Source organism: Mauremys reevesii, linkage group 3 (assembly GCF_016161935.1).
Source record: "Mauremys reevesii isolate NIE-2019 linkage group 3, ASM1616193v1, whole genome shotgun sequence".
NCBI classification, from domain to species: Eukaryota; Metazoa; Chordata; order Testudines; family Geoemydidae; genus Mauremys; species Mauremys reevesii.
This window is the reverse complement of record NC_052625.1, coordinates 196,847,919-196,872,789: the sequence shown is the minus strand read 5'-3', so window position 1 is coordinate 196,872,789 and position 24,871 is coordinate 196,847,919. Positions and strand designations below refer to the sequence as shown.

Sequence of the window (24,871 nt, the reverse complement as noted above, 5' to 3'; positions counted from 1 at the left end):
GGACTGGCCTGTCTCCCAAGGCCAGAAGGGGCCACTGTGATTATCTAGTCTGACCTCCTGTAGAACAAAAGCCATAGATCTTCCCCAAAATAATTTTTAGAGATTTTTTTTTTAATCCAATCTTGATTTTAAAATTGCCAGTGATGGAGAATCACCACAACCCTTGGTAAAGTGTTAAAAATTTACACCTTATTTCCAGTCTCAATTTGTCTAGCTTCAGCTTCCAGCCATTGGAGCATGTTATATCTTTTTTTGCTAGATTGAAGAGTCCATTATTAAATATTTGTTCCCATTGTAGGTATTTATAGACTGTAATCAAGTCACCCCTTGACCTTCTCTTTGTTAAGCTAAATAGATACTCAAGGAGATCAATCACTATAAGGCATATTTTCTAATCCTTTAATCATTCTTGTGGCTTTTCTCTGTACCCTCTCCAATTTATCAGCATCCTTCTTGAATTATGGACACAAAACAGGAGACAGTATTCCAGCAGCAGTTGCACCAGTGCCAAATACAGCGGTAAAATAACCTCTTTACTCCCCTGGTTATGCATCCCAGGATCGCATTAGCCCTTTTGGCCACTGTGTTGCACAGGGCGTTCGTGTTCACCTAAGTCTCCACCACTACCCTCAAATCTTGCTCAGAGTCACTGCTTCCCAGGATAGAGTCCCACATCCTGTAAAGATGGCCTACATCATTTGTTTCTAGACGTAAACATTTATATTTAGCCATATTAAAATGTATGTTGTTTGCTCGCACCCAGGATACCAAACAATCCAGATTGCTCTTTGTCAGTGATCCTCTTCATTATTTACCACTCCCCCAATTTTTGTGTCATTTGCAAATTTTAGCAGTGATGATTTTATGTTTTCTTCCAGGCCATTAATAAAAATATTAAATAGCATAGGGCCAAGAACCAGTCTCAGCAAGACCCCACTAGAAACACACCTCTTTGATAATGGTTTCCTGTTTACATTACATTTTGAGACCTATCATTTAGCCAGTGTTTAATCCATTTAAGGTGTGCCATATTAATTTTATATCTTTCTAGTATTTTACTCAAAATGTCATGCAATACCAAGTCCATTACATCAACTTTGTTACTTTTATCAACCAAACTTGTGACCTCATTAAAAAAAAAAGATAAGTTAGTTTGACAGGATCTATTTTCCATAAATCCATGTTGATTGGCATTAATTTTATTACCTTCCTTTAATTTTTTATTAATTGAGTCCTGTATCAGCTGCTCCGTTATCTTGCATGGGACTGATGTCAGACTGACAGGCCTATAATTACCTAGGTCATCCCATTTAGCCTTTTTTACATTAGCTGTGTCCCAGTCTTCTTGAACTTCCCCAGTGTTCCAAGACTTATTGAAAAACAACATAGAATATTAGGGTTGGAAGGGACCTCAGGAGGTCATCTAGTCCAACCCCCTGCTCAAAGCAGGACCAATCCCCAGACAGATTTTTACCCTGGCCCTCTCAAAGATTGAACTCTCAATGCAGGAGGCCAATGCTAAAACCACTGAGCTATCCCTCCCCAACAACATAAATGGTGCAGTGAGCTCCTCAACAAGCTTTTTTGAAATTCTTGGAGGTGAGTTATCCCGACCTTCTGATTTAAAATATCTAACTTGTGTAGCTTCTAACATCCTCCCAAGATACCAGTGGAATGGAAAGAGGGCTATCATAGGATATGACCACATCATCTGTTTTTTTCCAGATAAACAACAGACATATTTATTGAACACATCTGACTTTTCTGCATTATTGTTAATGCCACCATGTTCATCTTGTAATGGACAAATACCAATGTCAGGATTAATTTTGTTTCTAATATGCTTAAAAACTCCTACTTATTATCCTTAACTCTGTAGGCCATAGATTTCTCCTTGTGTTCCTTTGCTTTCTCTATCCATTTTCTACAATTTTTAGCATCCAATTTATATTCATTATGTTCAACTTTTTCTTTCTTTCATTTATATATATATATATATATATATATATATATATATATTTTTTTTTTAAATTGTTATAGGTGCCCTCACGTCCCCTCTAAACAAGGTCATTTTTAACCAATATGGCCTTCCTCCTTGATTGTGCGATTACAGGTTTTTGTGTATCTAGTAAAGTATTCTTAAACAATTCCCAATTATCATTCACATTTTTCTGATTAAACCCTTCCTCCCAGCTGCTTTGGCTCAAAACTGTTTTAAGCTTCAAAAATTGGCCCTTTTAAAACTCCAAGCATGTATCACTGGTCTGGACTTTATTCTGTTTGCACATTATAAATGTGATCAAGTCATGATCACGTCTACCAAAGTTACCATTAATTTTTAGTTTTGTGATCAGTTCCTCTTTATCTGTCAAGATGAGGCCTAATATAGAATCCCCCCATGTTGGCTGCAACACTTTTTGAGTTAGGGAATTATCATCTATAATATTTAGAAATTTCAAGGATATTTTAATCCCAACAGCATCAAAACTCCACCTTATGTCACTTAAATTGAAGTTCCCCATGGTCATATAGCTTTTTCCTATACATTATAGATAGATATGTAAGGCACTGGTTACCCTGTTCCCTAGTGTAATTTGGAGGTATGCAGCAGACATCAACTACTATCCCATCTTGTGCTTTATCTGTTTGGACTTCGATCCATAAGCATTCAAGCTGATTTTCTTCCAAGTTATAAGTGACTCAGAAACAGGTAATGCCATTTTTGACATAAAGTGCCACTTCTCTTCCTCTTTTGTCCACTCAGTCCTTCCTAAATAGGTATTACCATTAATTTTAACCTTCCAATCATGGGAATCATCCCACCAGGTTTCAATAATACTAACTAGATTTAGTTTATGCTCATAAATGAGCAATTCCATTTCCCCTTGTTTGTTACCCAGGCTTCTACCATTGGTGTATAGGCAATTCAAGAATTTCTTCTCTTTGTGTCCTTTTGTTCCTTGATTAATTTCATCAAAATCTCGATTTTGTGCTGAGTGCTCATATCTTCCCCTTTTTTTGCCCTCCCCTTTTGTTATTAGTTTAATGCCCTCTTGACTACTCTAGCTAACCTGTCCCCACTGAGGTGGAGGCCTTCCAAACTATTCAGCCCCCTCTCCCTATAGAAGGTGGACCAGTATTCCACAAAACCAAAACCCTGCACTCTACACCTCTTACTTATCTAACAGTTCACCTCCAGAATCTTCTGCATTCTGTCTTCCTTTGCTCTTGGGACAGGAAGGATCTCTGAGAAGACCTCTTAGACATTCTTCTTCTTCAGCATGTTTCAGAGTTCCATAAAATTACCTTCTGTCTGTGAGATATCATACCATGAAGGATACACATATAGTTTGCTTAACTGAGGCATATATCACTAAACTCGGCCTTCTTCATAGATACATAGATTCTAAAGTCACAAGGGACCATTGTGATCATCTAGTCTGACATCCTGTACAACACATGCCATAAGACTTCCCTGAATTAACTCCTGTTTCAAATAGAGCATATCTTCTAAAAAAACCATTCGGTTCTTCTAATATATACTCTTCTCTTTCTTTCATCATCACAACGGCCACTGAAACTCCCCTCCCCCACTTTTTCTTTATTACAGGTACTTTTCAACATCCCCTAGAAAGAGGAATGAAGCTATTGATCCTTCTTCGGGCATCTGAGGGAGTTTATTGTGATCGTTTGGATGGAATCAATGTCCACCCGGGAACTGTTGGTATGAAAAACATATTTGATTTTTCATGGAAAAAGCACATTGTGGAATAACCAATCTACTGCTGTTGAGTCTGGTACTGCATAGTGCCTCACCATCTATTTGTAGAAAAATGCCTCAGTGAGAGAGAGACAGTTTTTAAGATGAAGCTAACAAGAATATTTCCCATTCTACCCTTATAAAGCCAAATCCTGGAGACTTTATTCAGTATTTTTTTCCAGGCAAAATTCCACTGCAGTCAGTGAGAGGTTGTCTGAGTTAAGGACCTCAGGATCTGACTCATGGGTGTCATTTGGGAAACCAAAGCTAAAGCTGAAAGGATGCAGATTCACGTTGGGTTAATCTCTCTTCATAAAGCCACATGTTGTTTTCAGATTTCCAAACATAGATGTTTTCAGACATCCAAATTCATCTGATCTTCTGGTTTCATAGTGTTGTTATGTTTCTGAGGGTGGTAGACCCCATTTTCTAATGTTATCTGTACAGACGTATGCCTACTTATGGTGAACGGAGGATGGATGACCCTGAAGCACAAAAACGGGCAACAGAAAATCTGGGGTATGAGCTATGTTCACAAAGGAACTTAGGCACCTAGAAAATCACTGGGATCCACTAAGCCTGAGTTAGACACTCAGGCTTCACATGAATGGAGGGAGCTAGGCGCCTAAGAATGACTTCTACAAAAGCCAGCATGCTAGTCAGCTCCCCACCTAACCTAGCCAATTCAAGATTCCAACGAGAGGGGTCGCCCCACCAGTCCCAAGGAATTCAACATCTATATGCAGGCTGAAGGGAGGTGCCTCCCTCTTCTTGGGATTCTCAGGCATAAGCCCTCTCTTGGAGTTAGGTGCCTATGTTATTATTTGTTTTGCAGGCAATGATAGCAACCTCCTTTGGCCCAGTGGTTAGGGCACTCACCTGGTGGGTGAGATCCCTTGGTTCAGGGTGGAAGGGATTTAAACAGGGACTTGAAGCCTCTTAGGCGAGTCCCCTATCCACTGGCCTATGGGACATACTGGTATTAGGCTCCCTCAGTCTCTCCTGTTGAAGCTTTTGTGCTCTGGATTAATAAATAAAGAATCATTGGAGAAAGGGGAATGAATCCTGACTCTCCCACATGTTGGCTGAATGCTCTAACCATCAGGCTCTAGAGTGATATTATCTCTCTCTCTCTGGCCCATTGACTCTTTGCGTATTTATCCAAAGTAGAAAAGCTTCAGCAGGGGACACTGAGGGAGCCTGGCATTAGAATATCTAATAAACCAGTGGTTTGACCTGAACTGAAATATTTCAGTTTGTTGAAATGGTCCAAAAAGTTTCATTTTGAGTAAGTTCACATTAAACTGCATTTTTCCTTGTGGTGGCACTTTGCCTCATGGGTTCCCCGACTGAACTACATTTCCCATGATGCAATTCAGCCTCCCCTCTAACCAAGTGACATGGTGCATCATGGGAGATGTAGTCTAGCAAAGGCACCTGGCCCATAGGGGAGAATGGGGTTATCAGGCACCCGAACTGCAACTCCCATGAGGCAATATGTCATCATAGGGAAATGCAGCATAAGGTTGAATTGACTCTAAATGTTTCAGGTCAGTTCAACATTTGGGAACACTGAAATGTTTTTTTTAGTAGAAAGTGCTGAAACAACATTTCACCATTTCCAAATTGAAATATTTTGCAATGCTTCATTATCTGAAAAGTTTCACTATTTCAATTTTTCATCCTGATTTGGAACACAAAGCAAATGTTGAAATATCAGAATTTCCCACAACAGAAATTCTGGTATTCAGTCAGTTCTATTATTTATTATTATTTTATTAAATGTAGTATTTACTTATTTACTTAGGTTAAGATTTTGAAAGCCAGTTAGGCGTTTTGCTACACAACTTCAATTTCATGGGAGTTCTGTGATTAAAGGGTCTACTTGTCTTTGTAATCCTCAACCTTATTATTTTACTAATTACTTATTTCTAGTCCTGAATATGGGCAGTATTCACTTTGAAATTCAAATGAATCTTCGTGTGATTCTCTCAGGTCTAGTCCAGGTGCAAAATGTATTGAAAATTTCAAAACTTTTTTGTACACACATGACAAATTTTCCCTTGCATTAAGCCATTAGCGCTCTCAGTTCAGCAGAAGTCCTGCTCTTTCCTTAGCTTTTGGCTTTATATCTCTGTTCCAGGGGTTTATGGGAAGGTGCAGATTCATAGTGCTTATCCTAGGAAATCCTGGACACATCTTGGAAGTGACATTGCACCTGGCAATGAAAGGTGAGGTTTTGCCCAGACGTGCCTCCAGGTAATGAATTTGGCTTTCTGTGTTCACTTCTGCTGTTGTGGTCACATCTAGAAGTCCCAACTTAAATAAGGGCCCATTGTGCTAGTGTCACACATCCACTAGCCTCTGGATCCCTGGGTGTTTTAAGCCTCCAGATTTTAAACAGAGCCCACGCAGTGTCCCAGTTTTGGGTTCCCTAAGCACACTTGGAGTGCAGACTTCTCTGTCTAATGCTCCCTCCTGAGAGCTGTGACCGGACAGCCCAGCTGTCCAGCCTCTGGAACCAGTGCTTCCTCCTCTGACTCCTCCCATAGCTTAAACACACCCTCTCTCAGAATCCCACCAAAGACGCAAGCCTTCTCGGACTCTCAGGAGGCACATGGTAGTTGTGGCATATCACGCACACAGATGCTTTGCACAGAGGTCTACAACTCTGCCGCTCTTTACTTAGAAATACACAGGTCCATACAAAAATAATAAACCCTATCTGCATTTCCCCTCACTGCAGCTCACCGTTCCCTTGGGGGTACTTGGGGGACCATCTGTATTCAGGAAGTCAGGGTCCAGCCCTCCCACCCCAGCCTTATCTGGCTTCTACAGCAGCTTCCTTCACATAAGCGAGTGAAAATGGCCAAAGAGAGAACAAAGGGAGCAACTTCTGTCCTGTATTACCTACCAGTCCCCCATCAGGTGACTCTCTGGTCAGCCTCAGCAGGTGACCACAAGACAGATCATGGGCTGGAGAAAGAAGTGTTTCATCCCTGTTTTAGAGATGGGAACCAGAGGCACAGAGAGATGAAGTGAGTTGCCCATGGTCATACAGGGAAATCGTGGCGCAGCAAGAAATTGAACTCAGATCTACCAAGTCCCAATCCAGTGTCATAACTGCACATTTGCATACTTTGTCTTTTACGTTTGCCTTTCTTTAGTGTAAAGCAGATTAGTAAAGGCTGATGCAGTGTATCAAAGTGGGTCATTTATGAAAGATGATGCTGAAGTCAAGGAGAAGTCATGGGTTTTCAGATAAGATTTGATGGGGATCCCTTATAGTGGATGCAGAGAAACAGTTCTGATAGGGGTGGCCATGGTACAGGATTTATTACCCACTGAGAAGAAACTATGAGGAAGGAAATCTTGTTATTTAGGAGCATAGAGAATGGACCAGAGAACAGGCCTCTGGTACCATAGTGATGGTAATGGTAAAAGAACTAAAGCTGGTCAGAAAATGTTTGTTTTGTTTTTTCCTCTGTCAAGATTCAAATGAAAACCTAACATTGTTTTGGTTTTCAGAGAAAAATGTTTAGTTTTGTCATTTTTTGATGGAAAAAAGAATGAGAGGAAGAATGTCCAATGGTTAGGGCACTAGGATTTAGGGTTCAAGTCTCTGCTCTGCCACAGTCTGCCTGTGTGACCTTGAGCAAGTCACTTAGCCTTTATGTGCTTCAGTTCCCTGTCTGTTAAATGGAGATAATATCATTTCTCTACCTCACAGAGTTGTTACAGTAAAGATTATGAAGCTCTCAGATACTGTGCTGATGGGGCCCTGTAAATACCTAAGGTAGATAAAACCCCAAAAGACATTCCCATTTCAACAAAAAAGCCTTTTTCAGTCAAAAATAACTTTTTCACATAAAATGTTTGAGCAGTTCTAATAAGAACCTAGATTGCCAAGAAGAAATAAGATTAGATACAGGAGATGGGCAAATCAGTGGAAAAACTTTAAGATAGGGGAAGGGTTTTTATATTGAATACACTGAGTTACAGTAAGTTTCTGAGTATTTGTAGGCTGTATTTCAATTTCCAACCATGAGTCAGCAATGAGTCAGAGAAGAGCTGACAACTAAAAGGAGGAATTACTTAATTAGTTAAGATGAGAGAAAATGAAAGCCTAGCTCAGTATTTCAGCGGATTAGTGGCTGAGATGATGGTTTGTGCAGGCCATGTTTCTCATCTGACTTTCTGTATTCCTCTTATCAAACTTCTTAGAAATGTATATGTCAGTGTACTAAAGGAGGTGGGTTTATGTAACTTATTGGGTATTCTTTGCTAGTTTTGCCGTGGCAAGATTATTGATCTCTTTCAGGAATTCCATGAAAATAGCCTTTCTCATAGCTTAAACAGCATATCACTTAACTTTTGTGGGATTACAGGATTTGGATCGAGGATGAAGTAGACTGGAGTCCTGGTGGAAACATTGTCATCAGTTCCTCCTCCTATGATGCTCACCAAGCTGAGGTGGTCACACTTAAAGAAATAAATGGTCACAGCATTAGATTCCAGGAACGTCTCCTCCACAGGCATATTGGTAAGAAATCTGTAATATATATCACCTGCCTCCCCTTTATCCTTCTCCACATTCTTACTACTCATGGCGTGAGAGAATATCTGGCTCAGACTTTCCGTATGGCTTTGCCTTAACTGCCCATTTTAGCTCTCCCTGTGAACCTACATTCCCGACCCCCACTCCTTTCTTCATGCATCTTCATTTCTTTCTTTAAATGCTGCTTCATGCTTGCATTATGTAGCAGGTGGAAAGTTCAAAACTGCTCAGCATGGGGAGTTTTACTGTTAACTTCAGTGGGAGCGGAATTAGGCCAATGCTGACTGTTTTTGAAAATCCCAGGTTCATTGTGTGTATGTATAATAGAGATGGTTGAAATAAAGAAAAAAAACCTGTGATTTAAGGGGAAAACTGTTGATTTCTTTTATTTGAAATTACAGAAAATTTGGATCACCCCTCTAGTTAGTTGAAAAACAAGGTGAACATTTCACAAAAACTTCATTTAAAAAAAAATTGAAATTGAATTTCAAACCTTGAAAAATGACTATAAAATACATGTATATGTAATATATATACACACAGATCTAAAATATGTATAGAAATATGTATCTACCTACAGACATAAATGTATTGTTCAAAGTTTACTTATATGTTATTTTATTATAACATATAACCTAGTCATATTATTAATCTGTAAAGCATTTTATAGTATATTTGTTTAGAAGATGCTATATAAAATCAAGATCATTAGGATCTCACGATTTGGCCCATTGATAATAAAGTCAATGGGACTCCTCCTGGTAGTAAGTTTTATGCCTGACAATAAGTATTTGCAAATCTGGGCCATTGGTTTTTACTTAGTCCTTACTCAGGCTAACTTTCATTCAAGTCAATAATAAATTAAATGGATCAGAACTATTATGAATGTTTCCAGGGAATCCTGTGGCATAATATCTAAATCCAGCTTCATCCTGAGCATTGCAGCAATATCTGAGTATTGTTTGGCAATAAGGGGTTAGTGTCAGAAGTAAGAAAGAATGAATAACTAAATAAATATAGTGGCATAGATAGATTGTGAGGAGATTCTTTCTCCATGTGATACGAAGGCACTCTTAGGGCTTGTCTACACTACCGCACGGGATCGAGCTAAGAAACGCAACTTCAGCTACGTGAAAAGCGTAGCTGAAGTCAACATATTTAGATCTACTTACCGCGGTGTCTTCACTGTGGTCAATTTAAGTCAATAGTTGGCGCTCTCCTGTTGACTCCACTGGTGCTTCCCATTCTGGTGGAGTACTGGAGTCGAGGGGAGAGCGCTCAGTGGTCTATTTATCGCAACTATAGTAGACGCGATAAATCGACCCCCGCTGGATCGATCGCTGCCTGACGATCCAGCGGGTAGTGTAGAGAAGCCCTGAGTGACTTATGCTTGGCTCAGAGCCATTCACCTCCTTCTTCAGCAGAGCTTAGATTTACTGTTTGCCCAACTAAAGACTCATCTCTTTTGTGTCACTTTTCAGGAAGGGATGGGTGTGAGGAGCAGGGAATGGTTGGATGAGGATAGTTATTTGTGGTAGGATGGTGTTTAGATAGCTATGGTTTATCTTAGGAGGTGGTCGGATCTTTTTATTATAGTTCTTATTATTTGGGCATTTTAAGATTTCTTCAGGCATAGTTGTTTTCAAAAGAAACATAAATAAATAAATACATAGACTTTCATCTTTAGTTTGCCATCTGTTCCTAGGTGATCAAAAGTCTCTGAAATCAAGTTAGTTTTTTCCTGTCTAGTGTTTGGTGGATGTCAATCCATTTCATAGGGAGCCCAATCCATGCACAATTCTGAAGATTGATCTTTTATATACTTCTACTTCAGTATCAGGCTATCCCTTGGAAATGGCCCATTCCCTGGTAGCAACTGCCCCCTGACAAATATTTTGCCAGTGGGGGCCTCCTTCACCTTTTATACTTCTATAATTTGAGATAGACTCTCCCGTGAATCTGCACTAAATGTTGTCAGTGATAGCACCTCTGGCTCCACAAAAAAATCTTCATCCAGTTTAGAATTACAGAGTATTGAAGGGAGGATGAAGAAAAAGGATAATGAACCATGGAACTCATTTGTAGTTAATCCACGCAGAGCCAAACTTCACTTTTGGCTGCATAGAATAAAAGACCCCATTGTTTCAATGCATTGCAGCATATTTCATTTATAGTGAATCTCTGCTTGTGGGCTTGATGCTGCAATCCTTACTCCAGGAGAAGTGACACTGAAGCCACTTCGGGTGTAATCCCATCTCTACGGAAGTCAGTGGGAGTTTTGTCATTGACTCCAGTAGGGCCAGGATTTCATCCTTTGAGTTTTACTGCAGTAAGCAATTAAAGTTCCATGAAACCATAATTGAGATTGCTAATTATAAGTCAAAGGAAGTTTGCCTGCGTATGACGATCAAGCAGATGATCTGCACTGGGGGGAATATCACCCAACAGGACCAAAGACCTATAGTCTATGTAAACCTTGTATTAAGGAGTCAAGTGAAAATTAAGCATTGGTCAGGGCCTTGTGTGGACCTTTTCTACTGGTGTGAATTTCCTCCTTAGAAAGACTGCGTTCTTAGAGTGTTGTATTGTACATGCAATCTTAGTAAAAGGGTTTTATAGGAAATTGGTTTTTATCATCATCACCAGGCTGATGACTATGTGAATTCACAACCCCAGGAAAGAGATCAGTTCCTTAGTGCAGCATACTAAGGTATTATGTCTCCTGCTGATATAATTCAAGAAAACGGAGTTGGAATCTGTCCGTCGGTTTGGCATGTGGTGGTCCCAGTGAACAGGTTTAGCATTCGCCTTTACTGGGAACAAAAGGATGTTGATAAAATACACTCTCATCCCAAATAGCGGCAAGCAGGGAGCCGTTTCTCTTTGTTGGTGCTTGCAGAGAGCCCCTGAGGAAAATCAAACCTGAAAGGCAGTGCAGTTTCTGAGAGGAAGCCACACATCAGTTGTCAGATGAGACATACCCAAAGCGTTGGTTACTGAAACATCCTAGACATTCATCCTGTTTTCTCTTGTTGAAATGCCACAGGGCGTTCCCATAACATAGAAGATGGCAGACGTGTTCCGTTGGCCGCTGAGGTTGGGCTCCTAACACGCAACATACAGATTAAGTCAGACACGGCTTGCTCTGGGAGGCTTCTGGTGGGATGCTTCAGAAATACCAGTGGAACGGAATTTGCAGGTAGTTGAAACTCACCCACTCAGTCCCGTCCATATCAGTCCATCACAAATATCCTGTCCAGTCCAGATCAGGATGCTTTCAGGAGCAGAGGTTGTAACTTCTTTTATGGGTTGTACAATGTAGAGCACATAAGAAGTGCTCCGCAAATAAGAAACATTAACAGTAATAAATAACTTTAAAACATTCAGATTTTAATTGCACTTGTTCTTGTTTTGCAAACAAATGCCTGTTTTTGGCATTTTATTTATGTTTTTATTGACAAAGAGGGTCATACAAGCCAATCTACCTGTAATCACCCTTTCATTTCACTTCATTTACCACATTATAGGTGACCTTCAGCTCTCAAACATTGAAATTCTGAACTTTGGACCATCACAGCTTCCTGCCATTGGCTTCAGTAACATATCTTTGGGATCCTCAATTATCTCTTCCAGCATTCACCATAGCTGTGGGGGTGGCATTCAAGCAGTGACAAGCAGTGGAATCTCATTGCGTGACAACGTGGTGTTCAACACGGTTGGCCCTGGCATTGACTTGGAAGGCCAAACCCATTCTCTCATCAGGAACCTTATCATTCTCAGCAAGCAGCCAGAGGGGTTACCAAACTGGGTTGCTGGCATCAAAGTGAACAAAATAGATGGCTCTTACTTGCTTGGCAATGTTGTGGCAGGTTCGGAGCGTATAGCCTTCCACATCAGAGGTCAAGAATGCCTCCTAGCTGGAGAGTATTATACTGATAATGTGGCCCATTCAAGCCTTCATGGTGTTCATTTATACAGAGGAGATGGCTTTCAAAACTGCACCAAAATCACTGGTTTTCTGTCCTACAAGAATTACGACTATGGTGTCATGTTTCAGCTTGAAAGCAGTGTAGTGATGGACAATATGATGCTAGTAGACAATGCTGTGGGTGTTCTGCCAGTGGTGTACAGCCCATCTGCTAAGCAGCATCGTTTGGGGAAAAAATACATAGAACTTAGAAACTCTGTCATTATTGCAACAAGCTCAACTTTTGACTGCATTAAAGACAGGATCACGCCCCTTTCAGCTAACTTGACTTCCAGGGATCGAGCTCCATATTACCCTCAGAGAGGTCGCATTGGGATTCTGTGGCCTTCATTTGCCTCTGAACCAAGCCAGTGGCCTGATAATCCATGGCACAAAATAAGAAATTATGCAGCAGTATCAGGAATCATGAAGCTACAAGGTTGGTCTTCCTTTTGTATTACCCCAGGGTCCTGGTGAAAATCCATCCCAGGTAATTAAAATCCACCCTCCCCAGCCAGGGCCGGCTTTAGGCACTGCGGGACCCAATTCGAAAGAGCTGCCACCGAAGACAGCGGTGGGACTTCGGCAGCAGCTCAATTGGCTCCTGGTGCCTTCTGGCGACACATCAGCAGAGGGTTCTTCTTCCGCGGCAGCGATCGAGCTGCTGCTGAGGTCAGCGGCGGGACTTCGGTGGCAGCTCTATTGGCTGCCTGTGCCTTTGGCGGGACATCAGTGGAGGGTCCTTAGGGACGTTGCGGGGCCCTCTTAGGGGCGTGGGGCCCAATTCGGGGGAATCCGGTGAATCGCCCTAAAGCCAGCCCTGTCCCCGGCAATCTGAAATGGTTACAGTGGGCGAAATCCTGACCCCATTGAAATCAATAGCAAAACTCCTATTGACTTCAGTCCAGAAAGGATATCACCTGGTATTCTGCAATTCCTAGTCAAACTGTTGTGCAGTGTTGCCATATGCTATTAAATATCTTCCACATTCCACACCAAAGACATCTGCATTTCAGTGCTGGGTGAAATGATTTCTGAATTTGATCCATCTGTCTGATATATTGGTATCTATGTCTAGATAAGGATACCAAGTCAATGAAAGGTTTTACAAAATTAGTTTACTATGTACAAAGTTTGCAGTGCTTTGTGATCCTTTTAAATGAAAGCTGATAAATAAAAGTAGGACCATTGTTGTTATTACAATGAATAATAATAATAACAAATGACTTTAGAGCAGGGATCGGCAACCTTTGGCATGTGGCCCATCAGGGAAATCCGCTGGGGGGCTGGGATGGTTTGTTTACCTGCAGCATCCTCAGGTTCGGCCAATCGCAGCTCCCACTGGCCGCAATTCGCCGTTTCAGGCCAATGGGGACTGTGGGAAGCAGCGTGGGCCGAGGGATGTGCTGGCCGCCACTTCCCGCAGCCCCCATTGGCCTGGAACAGTGAACCGTGGCCAGTGGCAGCTGCAGTCAGCTGAACCTGCAGACGCTGCAGGTAAACAAACCATCCCATCCCGCTAGCGTATTTCCCTGTGCTGCGTGCCAAAGGTTGTCAATTCCTGATTTAGAGGAAGGCTGTAAAACCCTTGCTATAGACTATTACACCCTTTCTTTTCTTGAGTCCTTGGTTTAAATGCAATGGACATGCCAAATGATATTTTATTATTTGCATTACCATAGCAGCTGGATATGTTTCAGATCTGTCCAGCTTAGGTGCTTATGACACCCCCATTATCATAGTATTTGAGCCCTTCACAGACTTTAACCTGGCAACATCCCTGTGAGAGAGGGATCATTAGGAACTGTTATCCTCATTTAGAGATGGGGAAATGAGGCACAGAGAAACTAACTGACTTGCCCAAGGTCACATTGAAAGTCTGTGATAGTGGAGGGACTTGAACATAGATCTTTCCAGTCCCATGTTAACCACAGAACCACGCTTTCTTACAGGTCAGGGTTGAAATGCTTTATCAGAGTTGGCAGGGGTGACTACCTTCCCGTCTGCATTAATCCTGGCTCTAATTGAGTCTTTCACTTTTGTGGGCATTAAAATTCACTTAAAAAGAAGAGAGAAGCCACAAAAAAAGGGTTAAATACATTTTTAAAATGCACTTCTTGTTCTTATTCAAAATAGCCCTTTACACATTCAAGATACTCTACAGACATTAGTTAAGTAATATGCCTGACCACTCCATGTAGTAGGCAAGTTCCATAGAGAGGGGGATACCAACTGAGTACAGAGGGATGAAGTGACTTGTTTCAGTTCATACAGCTGGTCCATGGCAGAGCCACGTCTGGGCTGTGTGTATATTAGAAAAGTTGCCCCAGTGCAACTAAATCAATTTAAAGTTGGTCTAATGACACTAGCGCAAACTTCTCATTTAGAGACCCTTAAACTTGGTTAAACTGTGGTTCTGTTGATTTAGTTTAAGCAAGATTTAAACTTATTTACATATTTAGGAGTTGCATTGATGTAAGTAGACTGATTTTAAACTGGTTTAGGAGTAGCAGCCGTGTTAGTCTGTATCCGCAAAAAGAACAGGAGTACTTGTGGCACTTTAGAGACTAACAGATTTATTTGAGCATAAGCTTTTGTGGCCTACAGCCCACTTCATTGGATGCATAGACTGGAACATACAGCAAGAAGGTATTTATACATACAGAGAACATGAAAAGGTGGAAGTATCCATACCAACTGTAAGAGGCCAATCAGTTGAGATGAGCAATCATCAGCAGGAGAAAAAAAAACTTTTGAAGTGATACTTGGTTATCACTCCCTCAGGAAGGGCTTGTCAGGGATTTGAACCCAGAAGCTCTCACACCCTAAATGAGAATCATACTTCTAGACCAACAAGCCACTGTGCCAAAGCAGCCTTTCTAATACAGACAAGGCTTTAGAATACATGGCTCAGATTCTCATCCCTGAAGAAAATTCACCCTGCCTCTCCCAATGAGATGTGTTTTTGTCTTTGTCAGAAGTCACCTTTACTGGTTTTACAAAGAGCTGCTATAGTGATGACAGAGATGTCTGCATTATGTCAAATCCTGACAGCGTGGGCATCATGTACCCAATCACAGCAGAGATGACAAGGATGTCACATGTCCATGAGCAGAATAAATTCTACTTTCATACATTGGAAACAAGGTAGTATGCTTTGTTCTTAATAAGTAGTCCCATCCCCCCCAGGTTTATAGTGAATATGCACTACTAATTACATGACTAGTCATATCTTTATCTATCTATACCTCACTACAAAATCTACACTTTCTATTACTGGTTACATCTATCTTCAGAGAGATTCATTCTTTCATTAGGAGTGATGGGATGAGAATTTAAGCTGAAGATGGGCCTAACCCAAAACCTAGATTCAGTACCTCGGGATTTCGGGGATGTAGGGTTTTCAAAATCTGAACTCAGGTGCAGACCTGAGTGTTGTAAAATAACCTAATTTCTACAGTGGGTTGAAATCAAAATTTTGGATACAACTATTTTTTTGGGGGTCTATCTGTCCCTCTGCTCTTTATACTGTTTCTGTCTGGGACTAGACATGGAAGAGCCTGGATCTTTCACAAGGTTGTTTTTCCCTATTGAAGTTTGAAGACGTAGAGTTTGGATAGTTCATTAGATGTTTCTCCAAATGAAGCCTCCTGGAGTTCTCCTTTTGCTAGCATCTGTGTAGCAAAAGTAGCTTCAGGTAGTCACTGTCTTTATTTTCTGTCTACATAGCTGACTCCTCAACCCCAGGCCTCAGGACATGTCAGGAGCTCCAGCAAAAAGCCATGAGGTGGCTCAAGTGTCCTTTTTGTATGGGAAAATGAGTTTGATTTTTGCCTGTGAGATCACATCAGCAGCGCTGAGTGGAACCAGGCAGTCTGTGCGATGTCAGATGTGTGCCAGTCTAACTCGTGCCCAGAGAGCATATCTGCTGAGCATAGTAGCACAGAGATCAGGAAGAAAGAGCACTTCTCTGTAACCTTAGGTTTCAGCAGTTCAAATGTGCAGCATCCATGGGAAACGTGGGCGGGTTTATTTATTTGTACAGCCGGCTACCAGAGTACACAGGCATTGTCACGAAAGCTTTGCTGCAGCACTGAAGCCCAACGTGAACCCCAGTTGCCAGTCAAAACCAATCAGAGGTGTTCCATGCTGCTCTAATCCAGAGCCCCTCAAGCAGGCTGCCAGTGCTTTTTTTTTTTTTTTTTGCTCTGGGCATTAGTTTGTGTGTGGATTTCTGTGAACTGTCCAGCTCGTCAATTCCCATTATATGTAACTATTGAATCCAGTCCACAGTATTATGCTATTTGTGACTGGCTGCACACACAATGCATTGCAAAAGCTGATCGTTATCAAACATGGTCGATGGACATACAGAATACAAAGTGATTTCTGAGCATCCTGCTAAACCTGTGGGTAAGGTTCAGACTTTTATTGTTGCTTCTGGATCCTCTGCAGACATTTATTAAACCCAAGCTTTTAAAAACGGTGGGTCAATTTGTGGCCCATTCTATGGCCTCATTGTGTTGCTTCTGCCTTGCAAAAGAGCCATAAAGCTACCCTTGAGTAGGAGGCAGGACTGGGCATGGCGAGAGCACGTCGCACTGTGGTGATCATCAGCCAGAATAAATGCCCACTGGTGGCAGTAACGTTGCCTGTGCTAAGATATGCCAGGGCTGAACCAGCCCCGGGGGATCTTCGTTCCCCATCTCTCTTGAGCTGTGCAGAGTAGAGCTTTGATCCAATCATTTCTCTGCCCTATTAAGGCACCGATCGGTTCACCCTGTTCAAAACACCAATCAGTGGGCTTTGCATAAGGGAGTTCCACAGAAATCAAGAAATCAGACAGATCGCAGAGCATTGTTTCCTTGTGCTCCTCCATCTGTCTGCATCCATCTGTTGTCTCTTGTCTCAAACTAAAATTATGAGCCTCTTGGGGCAGGGACCATCTTTTTGTTTTGTGTTTGTACAGCAGCTGGCACAATGAGATCCATGACTAGGGCTCCTGGGCACAACAGTAACTCAAATAATAAATATCAATAATAGAGATGAGCAGTAATAGAATCCATGACACTCTGCACTCCTCCATTGATAAAGGGAGGGGTACGGCTACTCGGAGTTCCAGACCTAGTGATCAGTTTCCTGCCTTTCATGCTGTATGTCCCTGCACTACTCCAAAAGACGCTATCTAGTGGTACACACACCAGCTACCAGGATGTCCCTGGCTCCTTCTTGAACCATTATCCTTTGTAAGATTTCCTCCCAACAACAAGTGCACTCGAAGCTTGGCCCACGCGCTCCTGAAGTTCAGCCCAAGTTTGCAGAGATTCATTTCAAAAGAATGTCCAAAACCAGCTCGGGCCTACTTTCAGTTTTTTTTAGAGTCTCTCCAAACTCTAGTTTGGAGCCATTACTGTAGAATTCTGTCACCTTTATGTATGTATGTAAGTAAGCATGGTTTAATTCAGTTCTGAAGAGCTGAACCTACCGGTAAAAAGATCTGGGCATTTCTTTGTCTGTAGATAGAACCGTATTGCGTAGCCATTTTCATCCTGCTACGAATGATACAGGAGTTACAAGCCTGTGGATACTGATGCGTGGCTCCTGAGGCACTATGGTTCTCTGCAGTGTTGAACTGTTTGATGAAGCAAAATCAGAATATACCTGAGATTTATGAAGATGCTTGGATCTGGATACAAATTTTGTGACTAGTCTTTCCCTCCGATGAACTGAGCCAAACCCCCGAGGGGCTGTTGCCCATCCCACAGAGAGGTGAATAGGAATTAACTGTATCCTAGAGGGCAGAAGCCTGCTTCTGAGTCTGATCACTGCCAGCATTTGGGAGGTTGGGATCCAGATCTCATTTTTGTGGACTGGCCTATCCATGATGAAAAGGAACATTGCTTCAGAATTTCATGATGATAGAGCAAGTCAGACCTGCTCCATATAATCAGATTTCATCAGTTATCCCTTATTTCCCTTTCCCCCTTTTTTAGCAAGCAGGTTAATTCACATGAATGTTGTGGTAATTTGTATATGTAAAAAAAATGCATTTTCCAGTGATGAAAATAACTTCAGAAGGCCAGTACAATGTAATTTTTCTCGCTGTCTTCCCAACAATAATACTCCTCCTCCTCTCCATCAGCATCAATGGATCCAAGGACTTTGAATATCTTGAAATGAGATGTGAAGGCTCAAGAAAGGCTCTCTTCAAGGATCTGGATGGAAATGCCCTGGGCCTACAACCACCTGTGTCAGTTTTCCCAAAGTCTATGTCTGAATGGACAGAGTCCTGTTTGCACGCTGGTAAGTAGCACACAAAGATTGTGCAGTATCTGAAAAATCTTGCTAATCTTGCTAAAAATCTTGGGTAGTGCTTTGACTAACCAGTCTTGGGAGACATATCAGTGGGTTGTCATTCTCTGGGATCCTGAACACCTTGTGGGCTTAGATTCCACAGCACTTTTCGTTAAAGGAGGCTGCTTTATATATTGATCAAAGGAAGGGCTTGGGAATCTGACCTGCTGTGGGGTGAGGCCCTTACCCCTCTGTGCTTTAACTGATCTTTATGTAAAACAAGGGTGATTATATTTACGCATCTGCAAAGTGCTTTGGGATCCTTGAATGAGAGGTGCTGTATTAGGGCAAAATAATAATAATAATTGTCCCAGTGAGGATTTTTATTCATTTCCTGCTGAGGAGAGTATCTGGCTGAAAATCCAGGCCAGCAGTTCAGAGAGTACTTTCTCTTGTTTAAAAAGACCCATCTTGTTCAGTAACCGCATTCTGAAAGTTCACACAGCAAGGCTCCATTCTCATCCTGATTAAAACTCTGCTCTGTGATTCCAAATAAACTCTTTAATTACAATTAGCATTTCCCGAGCCTGCTGCTGACGGCGGCCATTTTGCAGAGAAGTCGCCTCATTTGTGACTCCGGCAGTATGGGAGGCTCATGCGAGGGACTGTAATTAATCCCATTTTCTATCCTGTGCTAAAACTGATTAAACACAAGAAGAACTTTAATCTTTAAACAAAATGTCTAATGTGTACCCGGTAAAGGCTTTCCTCTAAGGATCCCTCCCTCACTGGCTGCTTAGAGGGCTGATTAATACATTGTCTAGGCATAAACATGCTCTCCCCCCCCCACCGCCCGCAACTTTCTCTGCCCTGGTTATGAATCACAAACCAATGCTAATCTCTCAGTAGACACTGCTGCATCGTTTGCCACTTAGCACCAGCTTATTAAAACATGCATGCGCACATAGTTCCCGATCATTTTTAAGCTTTGTACCATTTTTAAAGATACTCAGGCACATAGAAGTTATAAATACCAGGAAACCCCACTGCACTAATGGTGCAACCTGCACTCCACGGGGTTTGTCTCCTTATGTAATGAAGTTGACAACATATGGTAAATGCTGCCTGCCTCCCAGGCGAGAACAGAATTGTGGTGTTTTCCTCTCAGTGCCCAAATGTGAGTGGCATTCTTTTTCCTTCCCAATTCCAGCCTTAATCCCTGAGTCTTCCTCTTTCAAAACTGCAATTCCCTTTGTCTTCAGGCTGACATTTGGAAAAGCACAGGTTCATTTGGAGGTGAATCCATAGTTCTCTGTAACACAGAACACTTTGGACAGTGTAATGGAGGCTTCCACACGAGACAATCACAGTCAAATCCAGACCTCGGTCATGACCACAAAACTCCCATTGGGCCAAATTCTACCTCAGTTATACTAATATAAGGATGGATTAATTCCACTGAATTCCAGATTTATGCTTGTGTAACCAAGAATAGAATTTGGCTCTTGGAATTCTCTCTCTCTTGATTCCAGATTGCAGAGCTTAGCACTTAACACTGTTCAGTTAATCACCACCCTCTGTGCCTCCTACTAATATTCACCTGTTACTTAACTAACAGCCAGTTATTCTGCTCACCTCCAGTGGCTTTATGCCCAGACTGCTGTCCTGCAACTTTTAACCCTGTGCTTACATCTCTAAGCCCAAACCAGAGGAGCTAGCATTCATTCATTCATTCATTCATGCCAACCACAGATCTCCATAGTCTTCTATCCTGGGCCATTCGCTCTAGCTGGTTCCAGGTATAGCCCATTTTTTGCTATCAACCTGAAGGTTGCCCGCTTGCCTTGGGGGTTCCACTGCAGTCTGGCCAGCGGATCTGGAGAATCCTTCTGAGGCAGCTATTAATGCTCGCTAATGCCTAGTAGGGTCAGGTTGTTGCTCCTCATCTCTGCTGCAACCCATGTGCCGATGGTAATCCTCCTGGCTGCAAGAAGGGTGATCGCACCACCCAGCGTCATGCATCTTCGAGTTGAAGACCCTTCTTTTCTAGGCTAAAAGTCTCTGTTAACTCTATTGTTGGTGTTTGCCCAACCCTCCTCCTTTACCCTGACTTGGGACAGGCAGATGGCCCCAAAGGACCTCTCTGGTGGAGTTAGAGGAGCTAGCATCATCAAGTAATGTGCAGCATCACTCCCACTCTCCGCCTTTCCCAAATGCAGTGTGGCACACACCTTCGCTAGCCCTCTGCAGCCTCTGAATTAGTCCTTCAGCCATCATTTTTCAGAACCTTCCAATTTGGGGTGTCCAGTTTGAAGATGTTGGCCCCAGCCTTTGCCTGTCACACCCTGAGGTGCAGGCAGTGCAATCTAGTGGTCAGAGCAGGAGCCTGGCGTAGTGGTCGGAACAGAATCAGAGGGCAGCTGGAGACAAGCCAGTGGTCAGAGCTAAGAGTCAGGAGTTCAAAGGCAGGCAGGCTATAGGGCTGGAGCAGGGCTGGGAAGGGGCGGAGCAAGGACTGGACAGGAAACAGGACTGGTGCATCTGCAGGCATGGAATGCATTGAGCAGCCACAGTGGTGCTGTGGCTGCAGGGCTTAAGTGACAGTCTGTTGGCTCTTCTGACCAAGCAGGGAGCACAGTCACTTAGTGAGGGTTTGGTGGGCCTAGCCAAGCTCATTGGGTTACTAGGCAACCGAGACCAGAGGCGGCTGAGTTCCTGACATTCCCCAAAGATCCTACTTACCATAAAAGGAAAGTTTGGGCTGGTCCACACTAAGAAGCGGGGTCGAACTAGGGTACGCAAATTCAGCTATGTGAATAGCGTAGCTGAATTCGAAGTACCCTAGTTCGAACTACTCACCCGCGGAATCCGTCCGCGGCTCCAAGGTCGACTCCGCCACCGCCGTTTGCAGTGGTGGAGTACCGGAGTCGACCGCGGCGCTTCCGGAGTTCGAACTATCGCGTCCACATTAGACGCGATAGTTCGAACTCCGAGAAGTCGAACTCACCGCGTCGACCCGGCTGGTAAGTATAGACTAGCCCTTAAAGGCAAAATACCCTTCACCCTTCAAGATTAGGAGACCCAATGAATGCAACCCAGATATCCCCCCGCCCCCCCACACGCAATAGAGTGTAGGCTCTGAGTAGGTGGGTTCTCTTTAACTGGCATATAATTGAATGGCTCAATGGGAGGTTAATGCTATTTCTTATTTAATCTACTCAGTAACTTCAAATATTTGAAATGCAGGGCATAGCATGGATCTCACTGTTTACTTGTGGTGTCCCATCCCATTTGTTGCATTCACCTGTCGTTTCCCATCTGACACCTAGATTGTAAGCTCTTTGGGGCAGGGGCCATCTCTTTGTTCTGTGTTTGTACAGCACCTAGCACAGCAGGGCCCTGTTCCATGGCTGGGGCTCTAGGCGCTGCCTTAATAGAAATAATAAATAACAGAATCATTGGCTAATAATGTACAAATACTACACAAACATTAACCAAACCTTCACCTTACATAGTACCATTCAACATGTAGGAAGAAGGAACTGTGGTCCCCAGCAGCTAGGGCACGAGCCTGGGATTGAGACCTATATTCAGTTCCCTGCTCTGCGACAGACTTCTTGTGATTTTACAACAGGCACGATTTAGTTTGTACATCTAATTATTTTGTGTCTCCAAAGTGCCATCTATCCATGGTAGTTATACAACTTCCATTACCATAGTATCTGAGCACCTCCCAATCTTTAATCCATTTGTCCTCACAATGCCCAAGTAAAGTAGGGAAATGTTCTTAGCTCCCTTTTACAGATGTGACACTGAGGCCCAGAGAGAATAAGTGACTTGCCTATGGTCATGGAGGAAGAGTGTGGCAGAGCAGGGAATTGAATGTGGGTTTCCTGAGTCCCAGGATAATACCCTGTGTACTGGACCATCTTTCTAGCTTGTATTTCTTCTTGTTATTTGAAGACTCACTCTGGGCCTTTTTGAACTTGAAATAAAATAGACTGATGAAAGTAGTGTGAACACACACTTGTTGGGTGTGACAGCAACCTGACACAAAGATTAATGAAAGAACAAATGTCAGTGGTGAGCAGGGTATGCTGGCTGCCCGGCTTCAAAACTGTTCTTGGCTTTATGCGGCTAGCTCTTGAGAAACTTTTTTTTTTTTTAACTTTCTTCATTCTCCTCCTAGGAATGGCAGCGAGATGGTGTTATAGACAGAGAAATGAGGGGGTGGAGTGGGGAACAGAGAAAGGAAATGGTTGTCAGAAAATTTGTCTGCCAATATCTGTGCTTGCAGAGGTCTTTTTCTCTTTCTCTTTAGCTAGAGGGGAAAATACCATTCTCTTTTCCCAAGCAATTATAGGCCCAAAAGATTGAAACTTACTCTACGGCTCTTTAATCTCAGCAGATATTTATGGTTAAACATTAGACTTGGAGCATTCCAGATGTCAGGGTATTAAAGCATAAAGGCTCAGTGGAGTCCCAGAAAATATTAGACTCTTCGGGATATGTGCCTTTGAGTGTTCTCATCTGAGCAGCGAAGGAGACAGCCCTCGGTGTTCTTTTGTACATCCGAAAGGGAGCTCTTACTGTTCCTTATTTCTGCCCTTTAGCGTGGCTCCAAATTCAGCACACAGAGTAATCCACCACCGTGTCATGAAATTATTATTATTTATTATTCGGAGTATCCAGAATGACTTCCATGCTGGGTTTGTAAAGAGATGCTTAAAAATCCATATGGCTGCATGGGAGCAATTTCTTTGCATATTCCGAGTAGTTTAACTGTTTCAGCTCCTGATCCTACAAACATGGATGTAACTTTACTCACCTAAATAGCTCGCTCACATGTGTATAAGTGTTTGTTGGATCAGAGCCTTAAGGGCTTCAGCTATACTATACCTTTTCCCTCTCATCATTAATAAACCCCATCAATTTCTTCAGAAAAATTACAATTGTTTTGTACATTGTAATAATAAAACCGTGTACGACCTCAAAGATTTTCCACACATTTTACAAACTTTGATTCATGTTGGATTTATAATACCCCTGTGGGGTAGTCACGTATTCTTATACCCATTGTACAGAATGTGGCACAGAAGCTGTGATTTGCCCAAGCCCCGAGGTCACGCATTGAATCCCTGCATAAACACCAGGAGTTCTGACAGCCAGTCCCCTAGTTTAAAAACTACACAGCTCTGCACAGACTAGTTCAAAAGTAAGCGTGTATTAACTAGAGCCAGTTAAAAAGTGTGTTTTATTTTCTGTTTGGTTTTTGTTGTTGTTTCCCATCAAAAACATTTGCAGGTTTTTTTTTTCAGTTTTCATTGAAAACCTAAAATCATTAAAAAAAATAATAATGCAGAAAATGGAAATTTTGCAAAAATTTCCATTAAATTAAAAAAAGTCATGAAAATCTTCAATTAAAAGTTTTTGACTAGCTGTAGTGTGACCCATTTGATGTTAGGATAGAGATGGCATATAGCTTGGGTTCCTTGTAATGAAAATTAATAAAAGAGTTAAATAAATAAATAAGAAACAAGCAAACTAAAAATTGAATGAGACCCAAACTATGTATGAGATTCAAAAAAGTTCAGGAAACATTTTTGTTTGATTTTGATTTTTGTATGTGGCTCTGTGATTCCCAGGACCAGAAATGGAAATTCCTGGATATTTCAAGAAAGGCTTCTGCTTTGGTATTTTTGCTTTGGACAAAATTAAAACGGCTGGAATTATTGAAATAATAAACCTGCTCTCAAAAAATGACTGGTACATTGTCCATACCAAAGAGGTGTGGCTAAACATCCGAATGCCTGGATGCTAAAAGCTAACCGAGGCCCCAGTCCTTCAAACTCATATACGTGTGCAATAATAGTCACTTTCCATTAAACAGCTTGCAAGATTGGGGTCCAAAATCTCTGAACGTATAGGCAAAAAGAACAGGAGCACTTGTGGCACCTTAGAGACTAACAAATTTATTTCAGCATGAGCTTTCTCTAAGGTGCCACAAGTACTCCTGTTCTTTTTGCGTATACAGACTAACACGGCTGCTACTCTGAAACCTGAACGTATAGGGTTTGCCCAAGGTTACATTGAGTGTTAGCATTCTTTAAAATGAACTCAAATGCAAACGTCAGATCTAGGACATGTCTACACGGTGAGTTATTGTGTGGCAAGACATGTGTGAATCTACAGCACACCAGCTTGCTGCAGAGTAACCTCCCACGTGGACACTACATTCCATAACTTTGAGCTGCTGTAACAGTCTTGACCCAGGACATTACTGCACAACAAG

At 42.1% G+C, this 24,871-nt stretch overlaps 1 protein-coding gene across 1 annotated transcript in view; it reads left to right on the top strand.

Moving 5' to 3' along the window:
• Positions 1-24,871, top strand: part of PKHD1 (PKHD1 ciliary IPT domain containing fibrocystin/polyductin) — a 306,693-nt gene that overhangs the window by 203,535 nt on the left and 78,287 nt on the right. The window contains exons 33-39 of the mRNA XM_039532757.1: positions 3,611-3,724; positions 5,904-5,991; positions 8,149-8,303; positions 11,365-11,517; positions 11,846-12,724; positions 15,264-15,432; positions 18,428-18,588. Coding sequence (XP_039388691.1) covers positions 3,611-3,724; positions 5,904-5,991; positions 8,149-8,303; positions 11,365-11,517; positions 11,846-12,724; positions 15,264-15,432; positions 18,428-18,588 — 1,719 coding nt within the window. The remainder of the gene's footprint in view (positions 1-3,610; positions 3,725-5,903; positions 5,992-8,148; positions 8,304-11,364; positions 11,518-11,845; positions 12,725-15,263; positions 15,433-18,427; positions 18,589-24,871) is intronic.